At 27.0% G+C, this 27926-nt stretch overlaps 1 protein-coding gene across 1 annotated transcript in view; it reads left to right on the top strand.

Annotated features, from left to right (window-relative positions):
* Positions 1-27926, top strand: part of LOC129613254 (low-density lipoprotein receptor-related protein 2) — a 50044-nt gene that overhangs the window by 16745 nt on the left and 5373 nt on the right. Inside the window, exons 3-11 of the mRNA XM_055527239.1 lie at positions 17092-17321; positions 17471-17513; positions 17918-18172; positions 19027-21309; positions 21368-21799; positions 21864-23620; positions 23678-27140; positions 27201-27412; positions 27473-27879. Of these exons, the coding sequence (XP_055383214.1) occupies positions 17092-17321; positions 17471-17513; positions 17918-18172; positions 19027-21309; positions 21368-21799; positions 21864-23620; positions 23678-27140; positions 27201-27412; positions 27473-27879 (9082 nt within the window). The remainder of the gene's footprint in view (positions 1-17091; positions 17322-17470; positions 17514-17917; positions 18173-19026; positions 21310-21367; positions 21800-21863; positions 23621-23677; positions 27141-27200; positions 27413-27472; positions 27880-27926) is intronic.

Below are 27926 nucleotides of genomic sequence, written 5' to 3'. Positions count from 1 at the left end.
GTACTGGTATATTTTAAATTATTTTATGTGGTAAGCTACAATTATTAAAACATGGACGAACTATGTTTCTGTATAACTGATATAAGGATATTAATAAGAGCCTGTATCATAACTAAACCATTATTTTATTTAGAAAACTGAGTGCTTTAAACTCAGAACTATTCCTAACTTAATTCAAATGAATTTTAATTTTATTCATTCTCATTCACATGCAGTCCTCGAATAAAATTGATGGTCTGTTCTGATAATAATATTCATATATTTATTTCTTTTTTTATTAAATTTAAACGCAGTACAATTCACTTAACAAATCATCTAACAAAAAAAAACTATATACTAACACTTATAGAAAATATTCTATTACTAAAAGTTCTGAATAAAAATAATTATTTAACTGAAAAAAAAAACAACTAAAAATAACATTTTTACTCTAACCACAGCATTGCGGCTTTGATATGTCTGCTTAATATTACTGTCTGCCACGTAATATATATACACTTATATAATATAGAAATGTCTACTGTATAACGCGTTATTACAAAAATAAAGTGACAGTTCCATTGAACTTTCATTATATATGTATTTATGTATATGATACACACATATAAGGAAAATGCATTCGTAAATAAATAATTCCAATAAAAAATTAAATTGTTTTACTAAAAGTGCGACTATAACATGTTTTTAACACATTTTATTCCTGTTACAAATAACACAAGACCAAAACAGAAAAACAAAACAGAACGTGATCTTATAAAATGGTTGATTTTCTATAGTTTTTTTTCTCACTTATGAAATCGAACAAAAAAACAAAATTATTTCTTGAGTTGCTTTTTATTTTAATAATTTATTTTGTTCTTCCTGCAATCAAAAATAAATTTGTTATACACACATAATAATTATAATAATAATATCCTTTTTCCATTAAAATTATTTTCTTTAGAAAGTGTTAAAGAAATATTATGAAAAAAATGAACACACACTCCTTATAATAATAAATTTTTTTGTTATCCTTTAAGTGTTGAAATGAAGAAATTTTAATAGAACAACGTTATAAAGACTTCAAATTTTTTGATATTTTACAATTTTTTGATTAGTATACTTGAAGGAATAATTTGTATAATAAATATACAATATAAATATATATATATGTAGTTACACATATTATAATTATTATTATTTTCTCAAAAATATAAAAGAGAGGAGAAAATTTTATGAAAAAAAAGAGGGAAACATGAAGTATGAAATTTTTTCTTGAAATAATAATCATAAATGAAGACAAAATACCACTATTCTGCTCTTAGTATGTTAGGCACGAATTGCTCTTATTATTTTTGATGTGTCCGAATAAAATTTAATACAATAAGATTGCAAACAAGTTTGCATTTACAAGCAAATAGCTAATATGAACGTTAATGTAAACTTATTTGTACTAATCGGTTAACATAGATATTTTAAAAATTTCAAGAATTCATTTGCATATCGCATGTGTGCCATTATAATATAAGATTCGAGTAAATTTGGATTAAAAAAAATTTCCAATATTTTCTGAAACAGATCTAATGTCTTTCTTCAGTTGCACATTAAATTTTTTAAAATATTCATGATTCCTGTGTGAAAACTTTTTGTATAAAAACTTCAATTACATTAAAAATATTATTAAATTTATAATTAAATTATTTATACTAATATTTTGATAATTGAACAACATTTGCATTTATCAATTTTTTACTTCCTTCCTCTAAAAATTTATAACAACATAAAAAATTGTAGTAAATTAAGCGTTAAAAAAATTGAATGTCACTTATTTCTATACATGCATACGTACAGATATAGATAGCGTGAAAAATCTAAATTTAAATTTATGCAGGAAATTGGGTTTTATTTTTTAACTTTTTCTAATTTGAATTATTTACCATATAAAAATATTAAAAAAAAAATTAAAAACACTAATAAAATTTTAAAATTCATAATTAAAAACAAATTTTGATTTATTTTAAAATTATATTGCCATACGAGTACAAACATTCATGTATGGTTATGATATACAAAAGGATCCATTATGTCAAACTGAATGTTACAAATTTAATTTAAATAATGCCATGCGCTTTTTATGCAATTAAATATGAAATGTGATATTAAATTTTGTATTAAAATTATTTTAAAAGTTTAGTCAAATGGTTTGTATTGCAGTATGTGGATAGTAAAATAATTTAATTAAATTTTAATTTAGTAAATTTTATAGACCAACTATTTTAAACTCCTTATATCATTTACTCCAAAAATGAAATTTGAATTCAAGTTGATATTCTTTGAATAAATTTTCTAATTTAATTGTAATTTTATTATAAAACGTAAATTTAATTTAACGTTAGAATATAATCAAGTAAATGAAAATATTGCATAAATTTAGGATGAAATCCAAAGAATGAGAAATTGTTTTTTTGCAATATTTTTTTTAGTTTTTGGAAAATTTTGATATGTAGTTGATAAACAAATACCAAATTCTATTTTCTAAACTAACTGATGTTGTGTTCTATGAGTTTACTACATTTTAATAAAATTTTCAACTGAATCTTATGCTCAATCACATACAAAATATAATTTTGAATAATATTTGTGACGTGTTTTTGTAATAGATACACATAAATTAAGAGGCAATAATAATTTACGAATTTTTAAGAGGGCGCAAATGAAGCAATCGAATCTCTTATACACAATACTCGAAAGTATTTATACTTAGTGTTGTTGCCTATCTGAAAAATTTTTAAAAAAAGTTTTAAAAAAGGGTGTTAAAAATATTTTGTTTTTGACTCGCAATTTAAATTAGAATTATTGTATTATAGAAAGCATTGCAAATTAGCAATTAATTACAATTTCGATTAATTTCATAAATTTTCTTTTACTAGAAACTTGAACATCATTGTGAATACTTTTCGTCATGTTTTTTCATTACATCATACATACATATTGTTAATATAATAACATAAGAATATTACTGTCATAACATTTTCAACAGTATACGTCTAGATAGAAAGCTCAACATCATTTTAAAATCTATACCATTTAAAAGAACTTCGAATTACTCATATATATATTATATCTTATTTACATATGTGTATATATATTTTAATCACGTATAATAAAGTACATTATCTGTAAGGACGCAGATAGCATAAACATGATTTTTAATCCAATATATGTATAATTATATAAGTAAACAAAATTACTTAAATATGCATATAAAAGATCAAAATTGTGACCCAATTCATTCTACAATTCAAATAAAATAATGACTTAAATTATTAAAATAAATTTTAATGATATAAGCATAACATTTCGCAGAAGTATATCACGTTGATACACTTACATTAAACATGCATTGATAATATGTGACACATTTAAACTTAAAGTCCCATATTCGCGTTTAATAAAAATTTAATTTAATATATTCATATCATTTTATCACTATATAATTTTATATTTTCACACATTTATTTTTCTTTTTTCTTAATTCTTTAATAATTTTTATATTCTCATCATATAATAAACCCATTTTCATAACACACACACCATACTCAATAATCCCTTCTCTTCCTGAAACAATCAAGCCAAAAATCCACGACATATTATTATTCCTCTTCTTCCTTTTAAATCCTTTCGGAAAAAGAAAAAAATAAAACAAAAAAAACATAACGAACCATTTAATGCTTCAATGAAATAAACATGAAAAAAACAACAAAAAAAATAAAATCTACAAAAAATAAAAAGGAACAAGGAGAAAAATTGCCTTACAATTCTGCCTAGTATTTTATAAAACGATACATAATATGTATATAAAAGATAACAACAGAAATTTGCATTAACATCCGACATTTCAGTATATTTTGTACAAAACTGAATTATTTTTTTTTTTTATAAACGAAAGAGAAAAAACATACAAATAAAATATAACAAATAATTCGCGAAATATAAACCCGAAAAAAAAATTGGAGTTAAAGGACGAAAATGAACACAATTACAAATTAAGAAAAATATAACAGGAGGAACGGAATATAGGAGACAGCTTAAAAATAAAAATATAAGAAGAAAAAAAAAGAGAGAAAAAAAAAGAGAGTTATTTATGTCAGACAAAATGTTGTTTCCTTGTTATTTTTGTCGCTGTCGTTCTCATGTTTCTCTTTTTGCTTTTCTTCATTCTTTTTTTTTTTTTGGTTGAAACATTGCAGCATGGGACGAAAAACGTGCCGTCGCCGATTCTTAAATTCATTATACGATGAATATTATTCATTTAATACATAGGACATAATATTAGAGGATATTCACTCGAATTTCATTTACTGTATAGGGTGGACAGCTTAAATACAAAAAAAATTTAATTTAGTTAGAATATGCTATAAAAAAAATTGTATGCATGTACGTTGAAATAATTCCACAGGGTAATCTGATTTTATTCTTTGGGAAAAGGAATAGAAAACTTAATTCACATATCAATCATTTGACTTAGGGATTCTATTCATAATTGACATTATATTAACATTAAAAAGGATGTGGTATTTATTAAATTTATATAATTAATTGTCTTAGTTTACATACATATTTGTTACAAAGAAACGATACATAACTTATTTTGGTAGCTAATAGCGAAATTCGCATTCAAAGAGGTATTGTATTAGCTATAATTTAATTAATACTCCGCATTTAAAAGGAAGATAAGTGTTTTAAAATTGTAAATTTTTAGATATCTCAGACAATAGGCGGACTATCTTAAAAATTAAAGTCTGGAAATTTAAAATTTTGCTGGAAATTTTGTGACAAACTATAATATGAGTAGATTTATTATAGTATTTCTATTAATATTATATTTGAATAAGATTCAATATGCTATCAGTTATGTGCTATTTGCATTCACATTACAATACTACTCATACAGATACCGTGTAATGTGATCGGTAACAGAACCGATAAAAAATAAACAACATTTTCATATCTCTCATACCCAAATTATATTTTAGTGGTTTTTAATTTATTACATATACACAATTTTGGTAATTTTCTTCAATATATACTTTAGTATGTATATACTTAAACCATCATCATGACACACTAATTTATTAAACCTATAAAATATTTTAAAATAATCCTTTTATCTTAAAAAAAAACATTATTTGGGCTAAAAATATAAAAAGAAAAACAAAAAAAAAATTAAAATTATATGAATATTATCCTTTTATTTTATTTGTTTTATGTTTTTTTTTCTTTTGTTATTTATACATACATAATTTATGTATCATGTTGATATTTAAGAATCCTTGATCATAAAAATAACAAACAACCAGTCCATCTTTTGTTTATTTAGTGGTTGTTATTTTTAAATGGTGATTACTCCCATTATTACTTAACCACACCGGTTGCACCTATAAAACAAAAACATAAAAAAAAAACACAAAATGAATGAAAATAAAAGTATAGAGGTATCCTTTAAAAAGAATCCTTGTAATTTTATTTTGCTATTTACATATAAAATTTTTGTTTTCCTTTTTATTTTTAATTTTTATGTTTGATTATGTATATGTATATATATATAAATATTATGAAATTATAAAAGAAATAGCCATTTAAAATTTAAAAAAAAAAAAACAACAAAAATTACAGCTTTTATCATGCTGAAAATTTGTTTTTTTTTCTCCTATAATCTATTTGAATGTTAAGTAAAGTGGTGAATATTGGAGAAAAAATAGAATGAGAAAAAAAATATTTTCGAAAATAAATTTTATATGTGTGTGTGCATATTTACATAATATATTTATGTTCATAGTATACAACAGTCACCAACTAACATTAACAATGGTTTATGGTTTACATTTTGTATGAGTTTATACAGTAAAATCGCTACATACATGTACTGTTGATAATATTAACGTAAACGTAATTACCTATACGATATTACAATTAATTTAAGAATTGAAGTGTGGTTTTAATTTTTTAAAAACGATTAATTTGTAGGATAAAATGAAAAATTAGAAATTTGTAATCAGTTTTAATTTTCGGTAAAATCAGAAAATTTATTATATTCATCATCCTTTTAAAACAGCAATTCAATATTCATATAAAATTCATATTTTACTTACTTTATAGTAATTTTAAAGAAGGGACGTTAGAATTCTTTTACTAATATTTGAGTATAAAAAAATTCAATAAAAAATTCAATAAAAATTAAAGTTTTAATCTTGGAACTTCAATTTTAATACATTTATAATTTTGAAGGAATATTTCCCTTCAAATTTTTTTTTAAATTCAGTAAAATTGCCCTCATATTTCCTTTTATATTTCTACATATTCCTCCTACTATATTTCTTCAAGTCACCTTTAAAACTTGTTTTTACGACTTTCCATAAACATTTAATGTTCCTAAATACTAAAAGTGTTTAGAAACAGATTCTACTGTTTTTAATTACAAAATTATAAAATTTAATCGTTCTCGTTTTCCTACACAAAAAAATAAAGAAAAAAAATTTTAATTTTACTTTAAAATTTTTGTTGAAAAATTTAATTTTTATGTGTTGCACGTGTGGTGAAAAACTTGCATAATTTTACTATTAACAAAAGTAATAAAAATGTATGTTAATAGTATAAAAAAACAAGAACAATGAAAAATAAAAAAGAAAACCAAAAAATAAAAACGTTGAAATTTATTAGAGGAAAAATTTTCAACATTTTATTCTCTTAATAACTATTAAATTTTTTCAAATTAATGCTCATACTCGTATTGTACGATAATAATTTATTTTAATAAAAACAAAAAACGAAAAACAAAAATTCTTATGAAAATGTTTTAATTGGCAATACATTTTTATTACAGAAAACAAAAACAACAAAATAATCAAAAATTAAAAATAACAGAAAAAAACACCCAAAAATTTTTCATTTATAAAGGGTGTGGAAATTTAATTTAGGTCCGGTTTTATTTTCAACTCACATGCAAAATTATAATACTTTTTTTTTGTAAATGAAAAGGTTAAAAATTAACATTTTTTTTTTGTTGATTAAATAAAATCATTACTTATGCTACTTATTTACAGTAAACATTATTACAAAAAAATACAATGAAATATTTTTTTCTATATAGCTATACAACAGATTTATTCAACAACCTCCCAAATTTAGTGTACACATTTTAATAGTATATTGCATATTAAAGTTTATCCCAGAATTTTTATAAAATTTAAATATTTTGAAAAATTTTGTGATTAAGTTTAAATTTAATATTCAAAATTGTTCGCTATTAGTCATTTAATACCAAAGATAGAATTTTATTTTTGATACTAAATTTTTCAATTACCATTCCAAAAATTTCCAAACCATTCAAGCACAGCAAACTGTGCTGTACAAAACATGGTTTGAAGTTGAACATTTTAATATAGTATAATATGCTATATACATTGAAGAAAGTAAATAAGTAACCCATTTCAGACATTATTACATACTTAAAAATAATATCACAAATAATATCATAAATTTTAAGCTACACAAATTATCAACAGAATAAAATATTTCGGAAACATGTAGATTATTATCGTTGGTATTATAAGAACAGCTTCATCTTCATTATTTGCAATATATTCTACTCCAGTATTTCATTGATATAATTATAATATCATTACTTTTTTCGAATATAAAGCCAAATATAAAATTTTGAATATAATACTAAAAATATAAAGAAAAGAATTTTATATTCCAAACAAAAAATTTATTAAAGGTCATCTATATGTTAAAGCTTAAACAACATAATAAATTCATAACCTCTTTATATACATAAAATATACGACCACTTCTAGTTGTTGTTAAAAATTATTTAAATTAAAATTTTCAAGGATCTATTTTAATGTTTTTTTATTATTATTCTTGTTTATTTTTTTATTTTTTTTTCCTCCCCCTATCACTTATGTAATAACAATATGTACAGATGTCCTTTTTTTATTATAAATATAATTAGTCGATTTATGTGCCAATTAGTTTACCCTAGAAAAAGGATAAATTATAATGTGCCATTAAAGATAAAATTCATGTTTTTTTTTTGTAAATGTAATAAAAATTGTTTCATTTATAGCTCTAGCTAGTCTGATTTTAAATTTATTTTAATTTTATTCTATATAAAATTTTTTTTTTAATTTATTTATTATTTAAGTATATTTTTTTAATATTTCATACCATTCAACTTTTTCATTTAACAATAAAAAAAATGTTTTGTAAAGGACCTATTTTTTTTTTTGAATGAGAATGGAATAATTTTATAAGTTATGTGTATCTTTGCCAACCTTTGAAATATAAATTAAAATATTCATTATTATTTTTTCATTACTATTAATATAGTTTATATGTGTATGTGTTGATTTATATTTATTTCAAGTCCTCAATTTCGGTGTTTTTTTTGTTAAAATAAAGATAATAAAATATCAATAAAAAAGTCATAATTCTAAATTTTAAAATATAAAATTTTTAAATATTATTTTTGTATTTAACAGTCAAAAATAAATTAAAGAAAATTATAAGAAATATTGTAGTGGAAAATTTTGGAGCATTTAGGGTAAAATATATTATTCGGTATTACGCAAAAGCATTTGTATTTGATTCTCTCATTTTTTAGTAAAATTGTTTTTAAAGGTCTTAACTTAATAACTTCACTTTGCCTTTCAACATATTATTACTGGGAACACAAAAAATTGTCTGGAGTAGATAATAATATCTTCTATTACTCCAATATTACTCCAAAACGTCATATAACCACACGACTTTATTCTAACTTTAATTTCATAAGTTATTGATAGAAGAAGGCTTATAATATTTTCTTGCATTTTCCGAAAACTCCATTTTTATATGCATTGCAAATTCATTTAAGCATATGCATTTATTATTAAAGAATTTATAAATTTCTATTATTCAAAAAATTGCATATATTTAGGGGCACTATTCGAAAAATTCCTTCTGATCAGTTTAATATGGTTATAATCATTTAAAAAAAAATTTAATTAAACATTAAATAAACTAATAGACTAATATACAATAAAATTTAATAAATCAAACTGCACACAATATACTACATATTATCATAAGTATATAAATCGATATTTTAACATAAAAAAATTTCCAAATCATTTGAGCACACAATAAAATAATTTATCCTTAGTGCCAGATCCTTACGCATACATTTTTCTATTCAATTTCCCTAAAATTAATTCTAAAAATAAATTTAAACTATCATAACCTATATAATGTGCAAGTATGTTAAAAATATTATATAAAATTAAAAACATATTAGAATTGAAGAAAAAAAATTAAATTTAATATTAATATTTCAAGAATATAAAATAATGAATAACCAAATATTATGTGTAATAAAATCAATAAGTGGTGAACTTTAATACTATTATAATGAAATGTTATAACCAAAATTGTAGCATTTGAACTTCTAACATATGAACTACTAGACAATTAAAATCCAATAATGGTATATGCAGACTGAGTATTTATAAATTCAATTACATATTCTCGATATTCATTCTCGATATAAAGTTCAAGAAATAAATAAATTTGTATGATTTTTGTGTGACTGACTCCTAAAATTCTTTATTATCCTTCTCGGACTCTCATTCTATGTACAAAAATAAAATTAATTTTAAACGCAAGAATTCTAAAATGGCAAATAATTTTAAGAAATTATTTACGTCTTATAGTATTTAAATTATAAAAAGTCGATCTACTGATTTTTCACATTATTAAACTGAATCTCATTCAAAGCAAATTTATATAATAAGAATTTAATTTTGAAATTTTTAAAATATTTTAATTTTTATAAATTTTGGAAATAAACATACAAAATGGGAAAATTACGCAATATGGTAACTGATACTTCGTCCCCTTTAATGTTTTACCATAAAAAATTTAAGTGATCATTGCCAAAAAATTATAATATGCTAATAAATTAATTGGCAATGCAGTAAAAATAGTCTATGATAATAAATTAAATAAAAAAATTTTATTTTACACTCAAAAATGCAATATTAAAGTGTATACATAATTTGTGTATATACTCGTTTGTATGTAAATTATAAAAACCATATAAATATTTTTACCTTTAACTCTCATAAATAATATTTAAATTATGATATACTCGTAATTGTAAAATATATTTATTATAGAAGATTGTGCCAAAAAATATAATATACGAATAATTCTTTAAAAATTATAAAATTTAAATAATTTCTCCAATATCCATTTGGGTTTGAGTAAAGCAGCTGCCCAAAATTAAAAGCAAAACAGTAATTGGTTAAAGCAAGTTTTCTGAAAATCACCCAAAATATCGCAATACAAAATTTGCTTTTAAAAAATGGCATTTTGCATGATTTTTTATTCTATGAAATATTAATGATTTTTTTCTGAGATGTTATAGAATTTTATGGGATCAGATTATTGACAAACAATCACTTGCAAAATTTCGGCGCTTTGAAAAATTTCGCTTGGAATTTCAATATATACATTGAAAACTTGCTTAAATTTTATTCTGCTAATTTTTTTTAACCACTTCATGTTTCCACATTAATATCCTTAATTTTATTTTATTTAACACAAATAAATTAACCTCAAGAATAAAATAACACTACATAATTTGAAAATATTTCTGTATATGTATTTTATATGTATATAAATATGTACATTCGTAGACCCAATACTTATTTGTGTAAAATAAACGCCCTCTCATTCAAACAAATCAAAATTAATGTTAATTTCATAAATTTTCATTTATTTTAAATATAATTACTAGAGTACTTAAGTACCATTTTAATAAATCCTTTCTTTAAGCGATTTCATTACTTTTCTCTTCATTTTTAATTTTTTTTCTCTTCTTCTTTTTAAATCCCTTTAGGTATGAATTATTGATTTCCCTTTCATTTTTGTTTTATTTCACCTTTTATTATTAGCAAATTATAACTTAAGGAAAAATGAAAATTCACTATAATACATTATTCCCTCTTTTTTAGGTAGATTTTAATGTATAAATTTAAAAGAAAATGTACTTTTTAGTTTTGCTTTATCGCCTGTCAATCTATTTATTCAAAAAATAATTAGGTCATTGGAAGAAGAATGTAAAAATTTAAATATAACTTACCTACATCCAATTAGGTATAAATTTTTTAATATCTGTTACGAAAACAGAAAATCATCTACCGGTAAGGATGTTTGCAATTACTCTTCTCAATTACTCCTGTACATTTGGCTGATTTGCTCTAGTGCGAAATTCCGCCTGACTTTTTTGAAGGCAATTTACTTCTAAAAAAAATTCAACCAGAGTTTGCAAAATATTTCTTAAATACTCTGATTTCTTTTTGTTTCAACAAAATTTATTTTCTCTCCACAATTTTATATTTTTAAGTTAAAGGCTCTAAAATTGACTTTCCTCAAATCCTGTAATTCATTTTGAACTTATTTCAAATATTCCTATTACAAAGTTAACTTTATTAGTATCATGTACTATACTTTTATTATTTCCTCAGTTATTAATCACTACCCGAACTTCCTGTATAATTACAGGAAAAAATAAAAGAAAAAAATAAAAAAAAAAAAATAAATCATGTTAACTTTATAAAAAAACAAAAAAAAAATTAGTGTTACCATATTTTATTGACTCTTTCAGAATTTTTTTTTCTAAAAGAAAATTTTTTTTTGATAAAAGTTAATCAACTCAAAACAAATCTAAAAATCTTGAAAAAAGACCACTTTTTGGCGAACTAAAACAAAATTTGAAATACAAATTGAAAAACATGATACAATGAATGGCCTTCAAGCGTATTTTAATACCACGCTTTGTATAATTAACAAATTAATATTTAAATTTTTTACTTGAAGTCAATAACATATAAATTCATATGGAAGATAAATGAAAAGTTTAAAGTTCATTCAATTAATGAACTGAGCATTTTTTCATAATAAAATTTTGTGTGGTAACTTTTAACGATATTAAACAACTATTCTTCTACAATTTATGTGTATGGAATAAAAATTATAGTAGAATGTGAATTTACTACCTTCGAATTCAGTTATCAACACTATTCCTTTAATTATATTAAAACAAAGTTATACTTTTGCGACAAACAATTTTGCTTTCATTTAAATGTTTAAAACAAAAACGAAAACGGTAAAGTCAAAAAGGAAAAAATTATTAAAATAAACAACATAACTTCTATTGTTATTTTTTCCTTTTATTTAATATTTCTGATTTCAAATAGGCATGTATACACTATATACACGCACATTTTTATTCTACAACTTCCTCTTACTCTATACATTTTATGTTAATAGATTTTCATCCGGTTCTTTTTCCCGAATTTGCTTTTGTGTAGCATTCGTCAAGAAAATTTCGTGATACCTTCACTTTCATTATTTTTGCTTATTTTATTCTACTTTTTTTTTTTTTTGCAAACAAAAACTTTCCTTTCCTTAAAAAAAAGCCTAAAAGTCTTCATTTTGCGACACAATAAATGAATGAATTCACCCCTTTTAATTTTTTTCACTTGACTCCTGAAAAACTTTTACACAGCACAAGTTAAAACAATATTGAAAAAAAGAAAAATGAAATGATTTGATGAAAACATAAGTATAGCGTGGGAGACACAAAAATAATTTTAATAAAATATTAATAATGGCATAATGGAGAAAGGTTTTCAAACATATCAATCATAATTTATCGCTTTTTTGCACAATTCCATTTAAAATATAGAAAAAAAAATATCCATTTTATGAGTCTATGTGCAAATGTTACATATGCTATACACACGTATTGATATTGGAATTTTCAAGTTGTCTAAAACAAAAACCAAACAACAAAATATAAGGTCTCATATGTTTCATATCCTAGAGACCATCATAAAATAAAACACAAATCTCAATTTTATTTATTAGGAAAACAATTTTTTTTCATATTGCTTATAAGATATGAGTATTATAAATATCTACTTAGATAGAATGTAACACAGTAGTAGAAAAAATTTTTGGAATTCTCTTAAAATAGACAAAAAATTTGTTAATATTTTTTTTTTTTTGAGAAATAGTTACTTGTCTTTTCGACTATGTGTTTTAAACATTCAATTATTTGAACTTCTATAATTTGGGTTTTGATCGTCTTAATATCGAGAATTTTATTGTGTTTTTTACATTAAAATTTTTTTCTATTCCAAACTAAGTTATATTCGAAATATAGAAGTTTCACTGCAATAATTTCTTAAATACATATCTATATTTAAGTACATTTAAAATACTTGATTATTATCAAACAACAAAATATAATCCTTAACATATCATTTTAAGTTCCTGACATTTACGAATAATCCAGTCCAATTACACTTATTCATCACCATTATAAATTTTACACACTAGAAAATTCAATGTTTTTTTTATCAAAAAAAATTTTTCTTTTAGGTCAGAAACAAAAAAATATTACCAGTATTTAAAACTTTTTGTTTTTTTGTAATCGAAAACCTGAAAATCTAATTTAGTCCTAAATTTTTTAAAACAATTTACTTTCAACAATTTAAAATTGACTTTTGATACATTCTAACCTTTATAATATAATAGCTTGACCTCTATCACCTATTAGAAAAAAAAGTTGATTATTTTAAAAAAAAAATTTAGATTTTTTTATATTATTTTTTGTTTGTTCTCCAAAACTTTTTTTTTTCGAACCCCTATCAAAAGTTTTCTAAATTTCAAAAAATAAAATATATTGTTTACATAAGGTTTAGTAAAGGTTTATACATAGAAAAATTTAGCTATACCAATCATAAGGATATCTCATTGAGTATATGGGCACATAAAAAGCGTATATGTGAAAAGTCAGAAAAAATATAAAGTTAGCGCTGTAATTATAAAAATATTTATACAAGATTCTAATAACGAAGTAAGTTCTAAAATTTGAAATGCATTTCTTATATTTGTCAACTTTGTATTTCAAACCAGAGAATTGAAAACTGAAATTATTAAGATTATAGAGAGAACATCTCATACAATATGAAGTATGTCGCACAATTCCTCTCATGAGTAAGAAAAAATGAAAACATAATGAGGCTTATTCTGAGTTTTAAATCACTAAGTGATAAAATGATAATTATCATAAAAAGTTCGATTTCATTATTGCAAACACAAACTAATTCATACAAATGGTTTGTGTCTATGATAAAATTCAATTATTAAAATCCCAATATCAATTTCTATTATTCTCACATAGCATTTTAAAGCATAAAAATACTCGCAAATTTGAATATTTATAAAAAAAATTTTTTTTTTTTAATTAAAGGAAAATTGTCACTGTAATATCTCTTATTGAAAACTCTTATTATTTACTATTACTCTTATATCACTCTTGTTATTACCAAAACTGACATTATTGGGAAATTTCAATCATTATACTCTACTTGACTTGATAATGGTTATATATTTAAATCACAATTAGCCAACATTATTATGGTTCCCGTCCTTTTAAGAGAAATTTTACTGTCATAAATAGTTTAAAATAACTCAGAATAATTACCGTAATAAATTTACTCTGAAATTTTACTCATATGACGTGATAAATTTAGTACAAATAATTTTTAACTTAAAAAATATTTATTCCCTAATATTAAAGTAGTAAAATATTAAAAAAACCGCGAAATAAAAAAATTGTATTTAATAAATGAAAGTCACAAAAAACTTTGAATTTTGAATATTTTTTTTTTCGCGAAACGTTCTACTTCTTCTCCCCTACTTCTTTATTGTAGCTTGCAATTTTACTATACCGCATAATTGCTTTCATGGAAATCATTCATGAAGAAGAACGCTCATTCCGTTTTTTATTTTTGTTTTTTATTTTCATGATCTTTGTTTTTTTCTTTTTTATATTTTTTATTTTATTTCTTCCGTCACATATTTTCTTTCCACATAAATTTTCAATATTAAAAAATCATTTTGTATTTTTCTTTGTTTTTTTTTTTTTTGTTATTTATTTCATCATATTTGTTTAAATGATGTGAAAGTAATTGTCATTTTTATTGTCTGGTAAATTTTTTTAAATTGAATCAATGAAATATAAAAATCAAAAAAAAAAACAGAATATTTTTTTTTACAAAATTGGCTGAACTATATTGGAATAAATATATACGATTAAGCAATAACCTTAAAGATAAAAGCATTTTTGGCAGTTCCATTTCCAAAATTTTCATTTTACGCTTGATTAGTTTATTTCGTAAATTTAATATGAAGCTTAATATAACCGCAAATAAAACAGAAAAGCTGTTTAAGTGGAAAAAGAAACGGGATCAATTTAATTTAGAAAATAATAAAATCAACAATTTTTATCAATCTGAGAATCTTAACCAATTAAAATATATTAAATAACCTAATGGTGATTTAAATTATTGAATGGCGGAAGATTACTTTAATCATTAAAAAAAGGACCAAAATTTATTTCAATTATAAATTATATACGAGCTTAATTAAACGAATTTCGTTTTTCAGAATTTAGAACTAAAAGCAAATTACTAAACTCAAGAGTACTAACAAACAATTATTGAGTGTAGCTACTAGATGTTTTAAAATTTTTTTGAAATATTGAAGAAAAATAATTAAAAAATTTTAATTAAACCAACAAATGAGGTAACAAGAATAATCTAACAATAATAACCTATGTAGTGAAGTAAATATTAATTGCATACTTTATGGGGAAATCAAAATTCGAAAATTGAGCAAATTTGTTTTTGATTTTATACAGTTTACTTACTAAATTAATTTTAAAATTTTGAAACTGAAATTAAAATTTATTCTTAAGAAAGCGCTTTTTTAATAGACCTAGAGGTTTTCCTACATTATTGTGTATGAAATCAGAAAAAAGCAATAATTTTTAATAAAATAAATCAAATTTATTTTTAAATCAGTTCAAAATTCATTTTTAAAATATATGAAAATACTACTATTCCCTTAAAGAAACATAAAAATTCGCAAGTATTACACACATATCGAGTATATAAAACAAATAATTCATTGTTAAATTTCTTATACGATAAATCTAGTATATTTTTTAAAATGCATATTTCAGATGATCTTTAAATTTCAATTTTAATAATGAATTTCATTTAAATTAAAAATTTATAATTAAAAATGAAATTTTTTTTTTATGAAATTTACTTGAAAATTACTTTTTTAATTGCAGTGTCCAAAATATTCACAATCAGGAAATGAGATTTATTTATTTTTTTTTAAATCAATAACTTTTTTTTTTCTTTACCGTGCAAAAAAGGACATTATCATACATTAAAAAAAAATACCATAAATGACATTCGTATGTACATAATATCACAAACATCTACATAAATACAAATATTTTTTTTATATATCACTATTAATAAATCTCAAGTTCTTTACGTACACACCCCCTTCTATCAATACGTGCATTAAAATTTAAATTAAAATTTTTGGTTTGAAATGAAGTTTTCTACATGCGACTGGTTACAATAAAAATATTTTACGTTAAAAGTCAATAACACAGTTTATCTTTATTTTAAAATAGATTACATGTACATGGAGCTTTTATTTGGAAATATTCTTTTATAATATAAAAATATAAGAGGGATTATAAAATCAATTTTCCATTTAGAATGTGCGGAACATAATATTAATTGCAATTTTGTAAAATTTTGAAGTATCATAAGTTTATAAATTTATTGATTGCTAAATATAACAAATGAATACTGTAAATTTGAGTATTAGCAACTCTAGAAGCTGTATCAATAGAAATTCGATATAAACATAAGCTTAATTCATAAAAAACTTGTATTCAAAAAGTTTAGTTACGTATGGAACAGGACAGAATACAACATCTAAGGTTGAGTTCTATGAAATATGTAACAAAATATCTTATTAGTGTCGGCAGAAATAATTGCAAAAATAAACCCCTAAGTCTCTTTTTTTAAATGATCTAATTTCGTTTTTTTTTTTTGTATTTGATTCTATTTTGTATTTTAACTATTTTATAACCCAATTTTCTCCTTTTTTATATTCTTTCAGCATATAGAAAATGTCAATCAAGTGATGTATTTTGTAATTCACCAACTGGTATAGCACCTGTTGGAGGACGTTTATCTGGTCCTTGTGTACCAAAAGAGAAACGCTGTGATGGTTATTTTGATTGTCGTAATAAAAAGGATGAAGAAGGATGTCCTGATATATCATGTCGTTTAGATCAGTTTCGTTGTGCAAATGGTCAAAAATGTATTGATGCTTCATTGAAATGCAATGTAATAATGAAAATGAATTTTCCTTTCTTTATTATTCTTTTAATTTTTTTTTTTAACTTTCTTACTATTATCTAGTATATTGAACTTATTACACCTGTATTATACAAAGTTATTTAAAGGTTACTTTTTTTTATATTTATTTTATTCAGCATAAAGACGATTGTGGTGATTTATCTGATGAGCAAGGATGCAGTAAGTTGAATAAGATTTCATTTTCTATTTTGCTGTATAGAAAAATATATTTGTATCTTAAATTTTATTTACATATATATTCGTGCTTTGTATAACAAAAAAATAAAAGTTGTTTAAAAATTTATTTTGGATATTTTAGACAACAAAGAACAAAAAAGCAAAAAATTTTATTTCAATTTTAGTTAAAAAGTTCGAAATTATTATTTTTATCTAGTACGTCAAGACTTTAATTCTAAACGAATTTTATTCGAAAATACTTCAAATATAATTTTTTATCCAACTTGATGTCATTGGCCTTAACTATATATAAAGGCCAATCAAATTACCGTATGAAGCTTTTAAAATTACACTATATAAATTTAATTAGTGTTCTTAATTCTATTTTTCTTTTTTCAAATTAATAGATTTTCCACAATGTCATAATGGACAATTTAGATGTGTCAATGCCTTATGTATACCAGCTAATTTTTACTGTGATGGTTATCATGATTGCGCTGATCAAAGTGATGAAGCTAATTGTACAGCAATAGCATGTCCTGATAATAAGTTCCTTTGTCCCAAAGGTGGTGTTAATGGTGTACCAAAATGTATACCAAAAACTCAGTTATGTGATGGTAATCGAGATTGTGAAGATGGAAGTGATGAAGAGACTGCATGTTGTAAGTATATAAGAAAGATTCATATTCTACTTTATTTCGATTTAATATAATCAATTCCAAATTATCTATAAAGGAGAATTGAATGAAAGTCCTTAATTCAATAAATACTCTTATTTAGATAAATTTACACCGAAAACATTTTATAGTCCTCTAACTTTACATAAGTAAAAGTCTTTAAAAAATACTTAAAAGAAACCTTGGAAGATTTACTTTTTTCTAATACATAATTTTCTTAAATCATTTGAACGATTAAAAATTAATGAGCTTCAAGTACTAACGCCCCCAATGATTAAATTCAATAAATAATATTTTATTTCCAATAAAATCTTTAATCATTAAATATTTTCCAAGTTTTCAACTATTGTTTTAAATCACCAGTCTGAAATAAAAAGTCATATCATGACCTAATAATAATGGCAATAATTCTTTAAATACCAGATCAGACTCCTTAATTTAGCAAAAATTAGTTTAGAAGGAAAAATAAATAAGACATTACGTCTTGAAATTCACCTTCCAACATCAAACTCATTTAACAACTTTATACACAACATAACAAAAACCCAAAATCATCAATATTAAATATATATAAAAATATATAAATATATATGTATGTGTATATCTCCATCTATAATGTTTGTAAGGATTAATGAAAAGAAGCTTTTAGTTATTAAATTTTATGAGTTGTATTTAAAGTCGTTATTTTCACCAAAACAGAAAAACCTTTCTAATTTTTATTAAGTAAAATCTTATTTCAAGGTTATAATGTCCTACTTAAAAGAAAATCCTTATTGATTTTCCTTTTATAATAAAAACGAAAAAAAAATAAAAGGTTAAATTTGTTTTCTTTCATATAGCAACTGTATCGTGTCCGGTATTAAATTGCCAATACGATTGCCGGTCATCACTTACGGGTGGTGTATGTTTCTGTCCACCCGGACAAGCATTATCAACTGACCATCGTAGTTGTATGGATTTGGATGAATGTGCTGAATGGGGTCACTGTGATCAATTATGTACAAATACAGAAGGTTCTTACACATGTAGTTGCGCAACTGGGTATGCACTAGTCAATGGTTCAAAATGTGCTGCACAATATAGTGATAAATTACAACTTATATTTGCACATGATCGTGAAATTGTACAAATGTCAGGTCAGGGAAATAACCCGAAAACACTTGTAACGAATGCTATAGGAGCAAGCGGTGTGGCTTATCATTATTCTAGAAACCTTCTCTACTGGTCAGATATAAAAACTAGGAAAATTCAATCAGTTGTTTTAAACCAATTTGAACCAACAACAAATCCAGTTGACTTAACATTACCTGGAACATGGGCACCAGTTGCTCTTGCAATCGATTGGGTTGGAGATAAAGTATATGTAGCCGATTTTATTGGACAAAAAATTGACATTTTTGAACTGTTTGGAAAATGGCATGCTGTCGTTCTAGGATCAAATTTAACAAGTCCAGCAGATATTGCATTAGATCCAACATCAGGTTTGATGTTCGTTGCAGATGGTGGCCAAGTTTTAAGAGCTCATATGGATGGTACTCATGCTAGGTCAATTGTATCTGAAGCAGCTTACAAAGCTAGTGGTGTTGCTGTCGATATAATTTCTAAACGTGTTTATTGGTGTGATTCATTATTAGATTATATAGAAACTGTAGACTATGAAGGTAGTCATAGAGTAATGGTTTTAAGAGGCCAACAAGTTCCAAGCCCTTCAAGATTAGCATTGTTTGAAAACAAAATTTATTGGACAGATGCGACAAAACAAGGAATAATGTCTGTTGATAAATTTAGTGGTTTATCATCAATCCAATCAATATATAAAGCAAAAGATATACGTGAACCAAAGGCTATTGTTGCAGTTCATCCTTTGAACCAACCGAAAGTACAAAATCCTTGCGGTAATAATAATGGTGGATGTGATCAACTATGCATTGTGACAGCGGTCAAAGGTGCTCCAGCTAACTTAGGTTACAGATGTGCATGTCAAACTGGCTGGCAACTTTCCAAAGATTTAAGAAACTGTCATTTAGTTCAACAGTTTTTAATGTATTCACAGCAAAGATTCATAAAAGGAAAAGTTTTAGAACCAGTTATCGAAGGTTTTAGTGATGCAATTTTACCAGTAGTTTCACGAAGGGCCAGATTCGTTGGATTAGATTTTGATGCACGTGATGAATACATATATTATTCCGATGTGTTACAGGATGTTATTTATAGAGTACATAGAAATGGAACAGGTCGTGAAATTGTTTTAGCCTCACAAAATGAAGGTGTAGAAGGGTTGGCAGTTGACTGGGCATCTAAAAATTTGTATTATATTGATAGTCGTAAAGGTACATTAAACGTGCTATCGACTAGAAACGTAACATATCGAAGAACTTTATTAAAAAATTTAAAAAGACCACGTGCTATAGTAGTGCATCCGAACAAAGGTTACATTTACTTCTCAGAATGGGATCGTCCAGCTAATATAACAAGAGCTAACACAGACGGTTCCAATTTACTTGTTTTTAAAAATGTCACACTGGGTTGGCCAAATGGTTTGTCAATTGATTTTAAAGCAGATCGTGTTTATTGGTGCGATGCTTTATTAGACCATGTTCAACATTCAAATTTGGACGGTACTGATATTAAAACAGTAAATTCACGACTTGTTAGACATCCATTTTCAATTGTAATACATGAAGACTGGATGTATATAACAGATTGGCGTTTAGATGCTATAATAAGATTGCACAAATTAACTGGGGAACAAGAAGAAATGATGGTTCGTGAACCGCAAACAAACCGATTATATGGGGTTAAAGTTTATAGTCATGAAGTTCAAAGAGTTGATGCATCACAACCTTGTTTCAATCATAATGGAGGTTGTCAGAAAATATGTTTTGCAATTCCCCATAACGAAACAAACATTCTAGAAGCGAAATGTTCTTGTCCCTATGGCGAACGCTTAGCTGATAATCAAGTATCATGTGTACCTGATCCAACCGCAGAACCACCTGTTCAACCGTGTCCAAATTCCTGGGATTTCACATGTAACAATCAAAGATGTATTCCAAAGTCATGGATATGTGATGGTGATGATGATTGTTTAGATAACAGTGATGAAGAGCAAAATTGTACTAGTAAGCATTCCATATTTAAAATATTTCTTGAAAATTAAACCAGCCTTTCCTTTTTTAGAGCCCACATGTGGATCAAATGAATTCCAATGTAAATCTGGACGATGTATTCCATTAAATTTCCGATGTGACATGGAAAATGATTGTGGAGATAATTCGGACGAATTCGAATGTAGTAATGTTACATGTGGATCTGCTCAATTCGCTTGTGCTAACGGACGTTGCATACCTAATATGTGGAAATGTGACTCAGAAAATGATTGTGGCGATGGATCTGACGAAGGTGATTTCTGTGCTGAAAAAACTTGCGCATACTTTCAGTTCACGTGTCCTCGAACGGGACATTGTATACCACAAAGTTGGGTTTGTGATGGCGATGATGACTGCTTCGATAAACAGGACGAAAAAGACTGCCCGCCAATAACCTGCCTAGCAAATCAGTTCAAATGTGCTGACTTAAGACAATGCGTAGAAGAATCATATAAGTGCGATGGTAAATTCTTTAAATAATAAATTACTGTTTAAAACAAGTATTTATAAAAAAATTTATTTAACAGGTATACCTGATTGCAACGATGGAAGTGACGAACTGGGATGCCCATCGATGGGGCCTAATCAATGTAATATGGAAAAACATTTCCGTTGTAAATCGTCCGGATTCTGTATTCCTATTGCATGGCATTGCGATGGTTCAAACGACTGCAGTGATCATTCTGACGAAGAAGATTGCGGGCAGATATCTTGCGCAGCTAATTTCTTCAAATGCAATAATTCAAATTGTGTTTTCAAGGCTTATATTTGTGATGGGCGTGATGATTGTGGAGATGGATCTGACGAAAGCGCAGCACATGCCTGTGTGGCTCCGCCATTTAAATGTCCTCATGGACAATGGGAGTGTCCCGGTGTTTCAGAGCGTTGTGTTAATATGACTTCCGTTTGTGATGGAATGCCGGACTGTCCAAATGGATCAGATGAAGGAGAAGGTTGTGATTTAGCGGAATGCCAACATCAAACTGGACTTTGTACAAATGGTTGCCAGAAAACACCTTTGGGAGCAATGTGTATATGTCCTCCTGGCTCCGAATTAGGTCAGGACGGTTTCACCTGTCAAGACACAGATGAATGTCAACCTCCAGGACTATGTTCTCAAACCTGTACTAATACCAAAGGCTCCTATTTCTGCTCATGTACGGATGGTTACATCTTGGAACGTGATAAACATACCTGCAAAGCTGTAAACCATTCTTCCGCATTTTTAATTATCTCTAATAGACATTCCATATTAGTAGCCGATCTTAATGAGCAAGGTTTAGAAAGAGTACCAATTGTTGTTGAAAATGTTGTTGCAACAGCATCGAACATGCATACGGGAACAATATTTTGGAGTGATATGAAATTAAAGAAAATTTCTCGGTTGGATCGCGGCATGGAGCCACAAGAAATAATTACCACTGGTTTGGATTTAGTTGAAGGACTAGCGTACGACTGGGTTGGTAAAAATTTATATTGGCTTGACAGTAAACTAAACACGATTGAAGTTTCAACTGAAAATGGTTCAAATCGATTAGTAATGGTCCGCGAAAATATTACACAACCAAGAGGAATGTGTTTAGACCCAAGTCCAGAAGCTCGTTTTATTTTCTGGACAGATTGGGGAGAGAATCCTAGAATCGAAAGAATCGGTATGGATGGAACAATGAGAGAAACTATTATTAACACGAAAATTTACTGGCCAAATGGTTTAACGTTAGATATAGCTACAAAGCGGGTCTATTTTGCTGATTCAAAACTAGATTTTATTGATTTTTGCTACTACAATGGTTCTGGAAGACAACAAGTTCTATCTTCGAGTCATTATTTGTTACATCCACATTCTCTTTCATTATTTGAAGACACATTATACTGGACAGACAGACAATTGAACCGGGTTCTTTCAGCACATAAGTATCGGGGTGCAAATCAAACTGTTGTTTCTCATTTAATTAATCAGCCGTTATCGATTCATGTACATCATCCATCCTTACAACCGATGTATGACAATCCTTGTGACAAAGCAAGTTGCCAGCATTTATGTTTGTTAAGTCCAAGTTCAAAAGAAGGTTATTCCTGTAAATGCAAACCTGGATATAGATTACTTCAAGGTGGAAAATGTGATGAGGAAGAGAATCCCTATTTAATGGTTATTAAAGGAACACAAATTGTAGATGTTCCGTTAAGTGGAGGAGATTTCAGAGCTGGCGCTTTAACACCAGTTATTGGAATTGAAAGTAGTACCGGTTTAGATTTTGATCGAAAAGGAGAAATGTTATATTGGGTAAGAATAAATATTTTGTATTTGAAAATTAGCTTACTGATTTCTTTTATATAACAGGTCCAAGGTCGTGAAGGTGACGACGAAAACTGTACAATTTACTCAACTCCGTATGGTGGAGGAAACAAAACTCAATTCCTCGGACCAGACACTGGAATGGTTGGAGCACCATACACTATTGCTTTTGATTGGTTAGGACGAAATTTATTTATTGGAAACAGATTAGCTTCAAACATTGAAGCAATCAGAGTAGACGGAAAAAATAAATACCGCACGATAATTTTAGCCAACAACGGCAATAAAACATCCGTAGCTAAACCCAAAGCATTAGCTTTAGATCCTGGTGCAGGCAAAATATTCTGGATTGATGAAGGTGGTTATGGGGTACCAGTAAAAATTGGTCGAGTTGATATGATAGGTACAAATCCCATGATTTTAAGAACTGATATTGACAGACCAGAAAGTATTACACTGGACATTCCAAATTCAAAAATTTATTATAGTACTCAACAACCGCCAACAATCAATGTAATTGACTATATGGGCGAAAACTTCAGAATTATTTTGTCAGAAAGTAATGACATAAATAAACCAAAAAGTTTAGGGATTTTAGAAAATAGATTGTACTTTATTGATCCAGTTTACGAAAAGGTTGTCAGAGTTGATTTACCTAAAGGAGATAATCCAAAAATTATTTTAGACAATGAACCAGACTTGAGAAACATGATTATTTATAAGAAACGATCATTTTTACATCCATGTCAAATAAATAACGGTGGTTGTGAGCATTTATGCATTCCAGCAGAATCGTCTACCAGAAATTGCGCTTGTGGTATCGGATACCACCAAGAAAGCGAGATAAGTTGCGTCTTTTATAAAACTTATGCTGTTGTTTCACAACTGGATGTGACCAGAGGATTTAGTTTAACAGACAGTTCAGATGCCATGGTTCCTATTTCAGGACCTGGACATCACATCCTTCATGTTGATGTTGTGTATAGAAGTCAATGGATTTACTGGGCTGAATACAATCGTGGTCAATGGAATGGTATTTTTAGAATACGTCCAAATGGAACAGAGTTACAGCACGTTATTAAAGAAGGAATTGGTAGCAACGGAATACGTGGACTTGCTATTGATTGGGTTGCCGGAAATCTTTATTTCACAAACGTTTTTCCGCATGAGAATTATGTTGAGGTTTGCTGGTTAGATGGCAGCAACCGAAAAGTTTTAGTAAAAACGACAAGTGACGCTCCTCGAGAGTTAGCTGTAAACCCTATTAAACGATTGTTGTATTGGATTGATTATGGGCAGTATCCAAGAATTGGAAAAGCATACTTGGATGGATCTCATTGGATGCCCGTTGTTACATCAGGAATTTCAAATCCTCGTGATTTAACAGTTGACATGCTAACGCATGATGTATATTGGGTTGATGCAAAATTAGACACAATTCAAAAAGTATCCTCTTCAGGCGGAAATCGTCAAATAATTCGTAGAAACTTGCCTAATCCAATGGGTATAGCAGTGCATTTAAGTGATGTATATTGGGTAGATAGAAATTTACAAAGTGTATTTAGAGCATCCAAATTTCCTGGTAACATCACCATACCTGAAAAAGTTAGAACAAAGTTGGAAAAATTACGTGATATTGCTATTTATGACATCAACAATCAACCAAATGATGATAACAATCCATGTTCTAGATTAGGAAATGGCGGATGTGATCAATTATGTTTCAGCTTCCCACCTGACTCAAACGCGAGTCCTACAAGGTTGAATTTCAAATGTGACTGTGCTACAGGCAAATTATCAGCTGATGGTAGAAAATGTGAATCTGTGAACGAATATCTCGTATTTGCTACAAGAACTGAAATTCGAGCAGTAAACTTAGATCCAAGATCAACCCAAGTTCCATTCAATCCCGTAGTGAATTTAACAAATGTTGTCGGACTTGATTTCGATTTCCATGATAACAAACTGCTGTTTACTCAAATTAGACCATGGGCTAAAATCGCCTGGACTAAAGCTGATAATCCATCTACAAAAGATATAAATATTGTGCTCAGCCGTGGAATTAATCCCGAAGGAATTGCATATGACTGGACTCAGAATAAAATTTATTGGACCGATAGTTCAAATAACTCTATTTACGCAATGAATATCGATGGAACTGACCTTGTGATGATTGCTAGAGTTGAAAGGCCAAGAGCTATAGTTTTGGATCCATGTAATGGAACACTCTTCTTTACCGATTGGGGACGCTTTGGCACTTCCGGCAAAATATTTAGAACTACCATGGCTGGGTCTCTAAAAAAAGCAGTAATAGATAAAGATTTATCACAACCAAGTGGTTTGGCTATTGATTACGATGATCGTAAATTATACTGGACTGATGCTGTTCGTGAAAAAATCGAAAGATCTGACTTAGATGGTAAAAACAGAGAACTTTTAGTAGCAGCTACAATTTACCCATTTGCCATAACTGTATTCCGAAATTATATATATTGGACTGATTTGCAATTAAGAGGTGTTTATAGAGCTGAAAAGCACACTGGAGCAAATATGATTGAAATGGTAAAGCGTTTAGAAGATTCGCCTAGAGACATTCGCGTTTATAGTTTAGAACGCCAAAAATGTACGGTGAATCCGTGCAAATTCAATAACGGAGGCTGCGCACAAAGTTGCCATCCTTCACCGAATGGTAAAGCCGAATGTAAATGTGATGATAGTTCAAAAGTTGTAAATGAAGGCCGCATGTGTGCTCCACGTAACCATACTTGCGAGCAAAGCAAGTTTTACTGTCAAAACGGTAAATGTATTTCAAGAATGTGGGCATGTGATGGAGATGATGATTGCGGTGATAACAGTGATGAAGACGTCAATTACTGCTCATATCATTCATGCTCAACAAACGAATTCAGATGTAATAATGGCCGATGTATATTCAAAACGTGGAAATGTGATCACGAAAACGACTGTAAAGATGGTTCCGATGAAATAGGATGCACATATCCACCATGCGTTGATGGGGAGTTCACTTGTGCTAACGGCAGATGTATACCTCAAGCACAAGTATGTAATGGTGTGAACGATTGTAAAGATAATGTCACATCTGATGAAACACACGAACGCTGTCCAAAGAATACTACTTGTCCACCGAATCATCTAAAATGCGAAAAAACTAATATTTGCGTAGAACCATACTGGTTATGTGATGGTGATAATGATTGTGGAGATAATAGTGACGAAGATCCTCTACATTGTGGGCAAAGAACATGCCCGCAAAATAGTTTCCGCTGCCCGAACCATAGATGCATTCCAGCTACTTGGTATTGTGATGGTGATGATGACTGTGGTGATGGAGCTGATGAGCCACCAGAATATTGTAAATCCGAAGGCAGAACATGTTTCGGAGATTTGTTTACCTGTGATAACGGAAATTGTATTCCGAGAATATACATTTGCGATGGTGATAATGACTGCTTGGATAATAGTGATGAAGATTCAAGACATCAATGTAGTAAGTATTTAAATATATTTTTTACTTTTGAAAGTTTTGATTCAACAATAACTTCTGCAGATGACAGAAAATGTGATGAAGAGACTGAGTTCACCTGTGAGGAAAATAAATCCTGGGGACGCGCCCAATGTATACCGAAAAAATGGATATGCGATGGTGATCCAGATTGCGTCGACGGTGCTGATGAAAACACGACGTTACATAACTGTCCCACTCCACAACCCTGTGGAGATGACATGTTTACCTGTGATAATGGGCGTTGCATTAATAAAGTAATTTTCTCTTTTTTTTTAATTTATATTTAAATAATTGACTTAATCATCTTTCTTAAGGGATGGCTTTGCGACCACGATAATGATTGTGGTGATGGTAGTGATGAAGGAAAATTCTGTAATTCGCAATACAAAACGTGCTCTCCGCAAGAATTTACGTGCCAAAACTTTAAGTGCATTCGAAATCAGTATCGTTGCGATGGTGAAGATGATTGCGGTGATCATTCAGACGAAGTTGGTTGTAAAAAGAATAATATTACATGTCCTAGTGGCCAATTCACTTGCGCAAATGGACAATGTATTGATTACAATTTAGTGTGCAACAAGGTTTCCGACTGCTCAGATGATTCAGACGAACCATTACACTGTAATGTAGATGAATGCGCTAAAGTTGAATTAAATCAATGTGGTCACAAATGTGTCGACACTCCAACTGGTTTCTATTGTGATTGTAATCAAGGATATAAGTAAGATTTTTTTCTTGTTTTACCGCAATTCAATTTTTCAAATATAA

The sequence above is a fragment of the Condylostylus longicornis genome, unplaced genomic scaffold (genome assembly GCF_029603195.1).
Source record: "Condylostylus longicornis isolate FDR11 unplaced genomic scaffold, ASM2960319v2 ptg000081l, whole genome shotgun sequence".
Lineage (NCBI taxonomy): Eukaryota > Metazoa > Arthropoda > Insecta > Diptera > Dolichopodidae > Condylostylus > Condylostylus longicornis.
The sequence above is the reverse complement of the archived record's forward strand: the minus strand, read 5'-3'. Positions and strand labels throughout refer to the sequence as shown.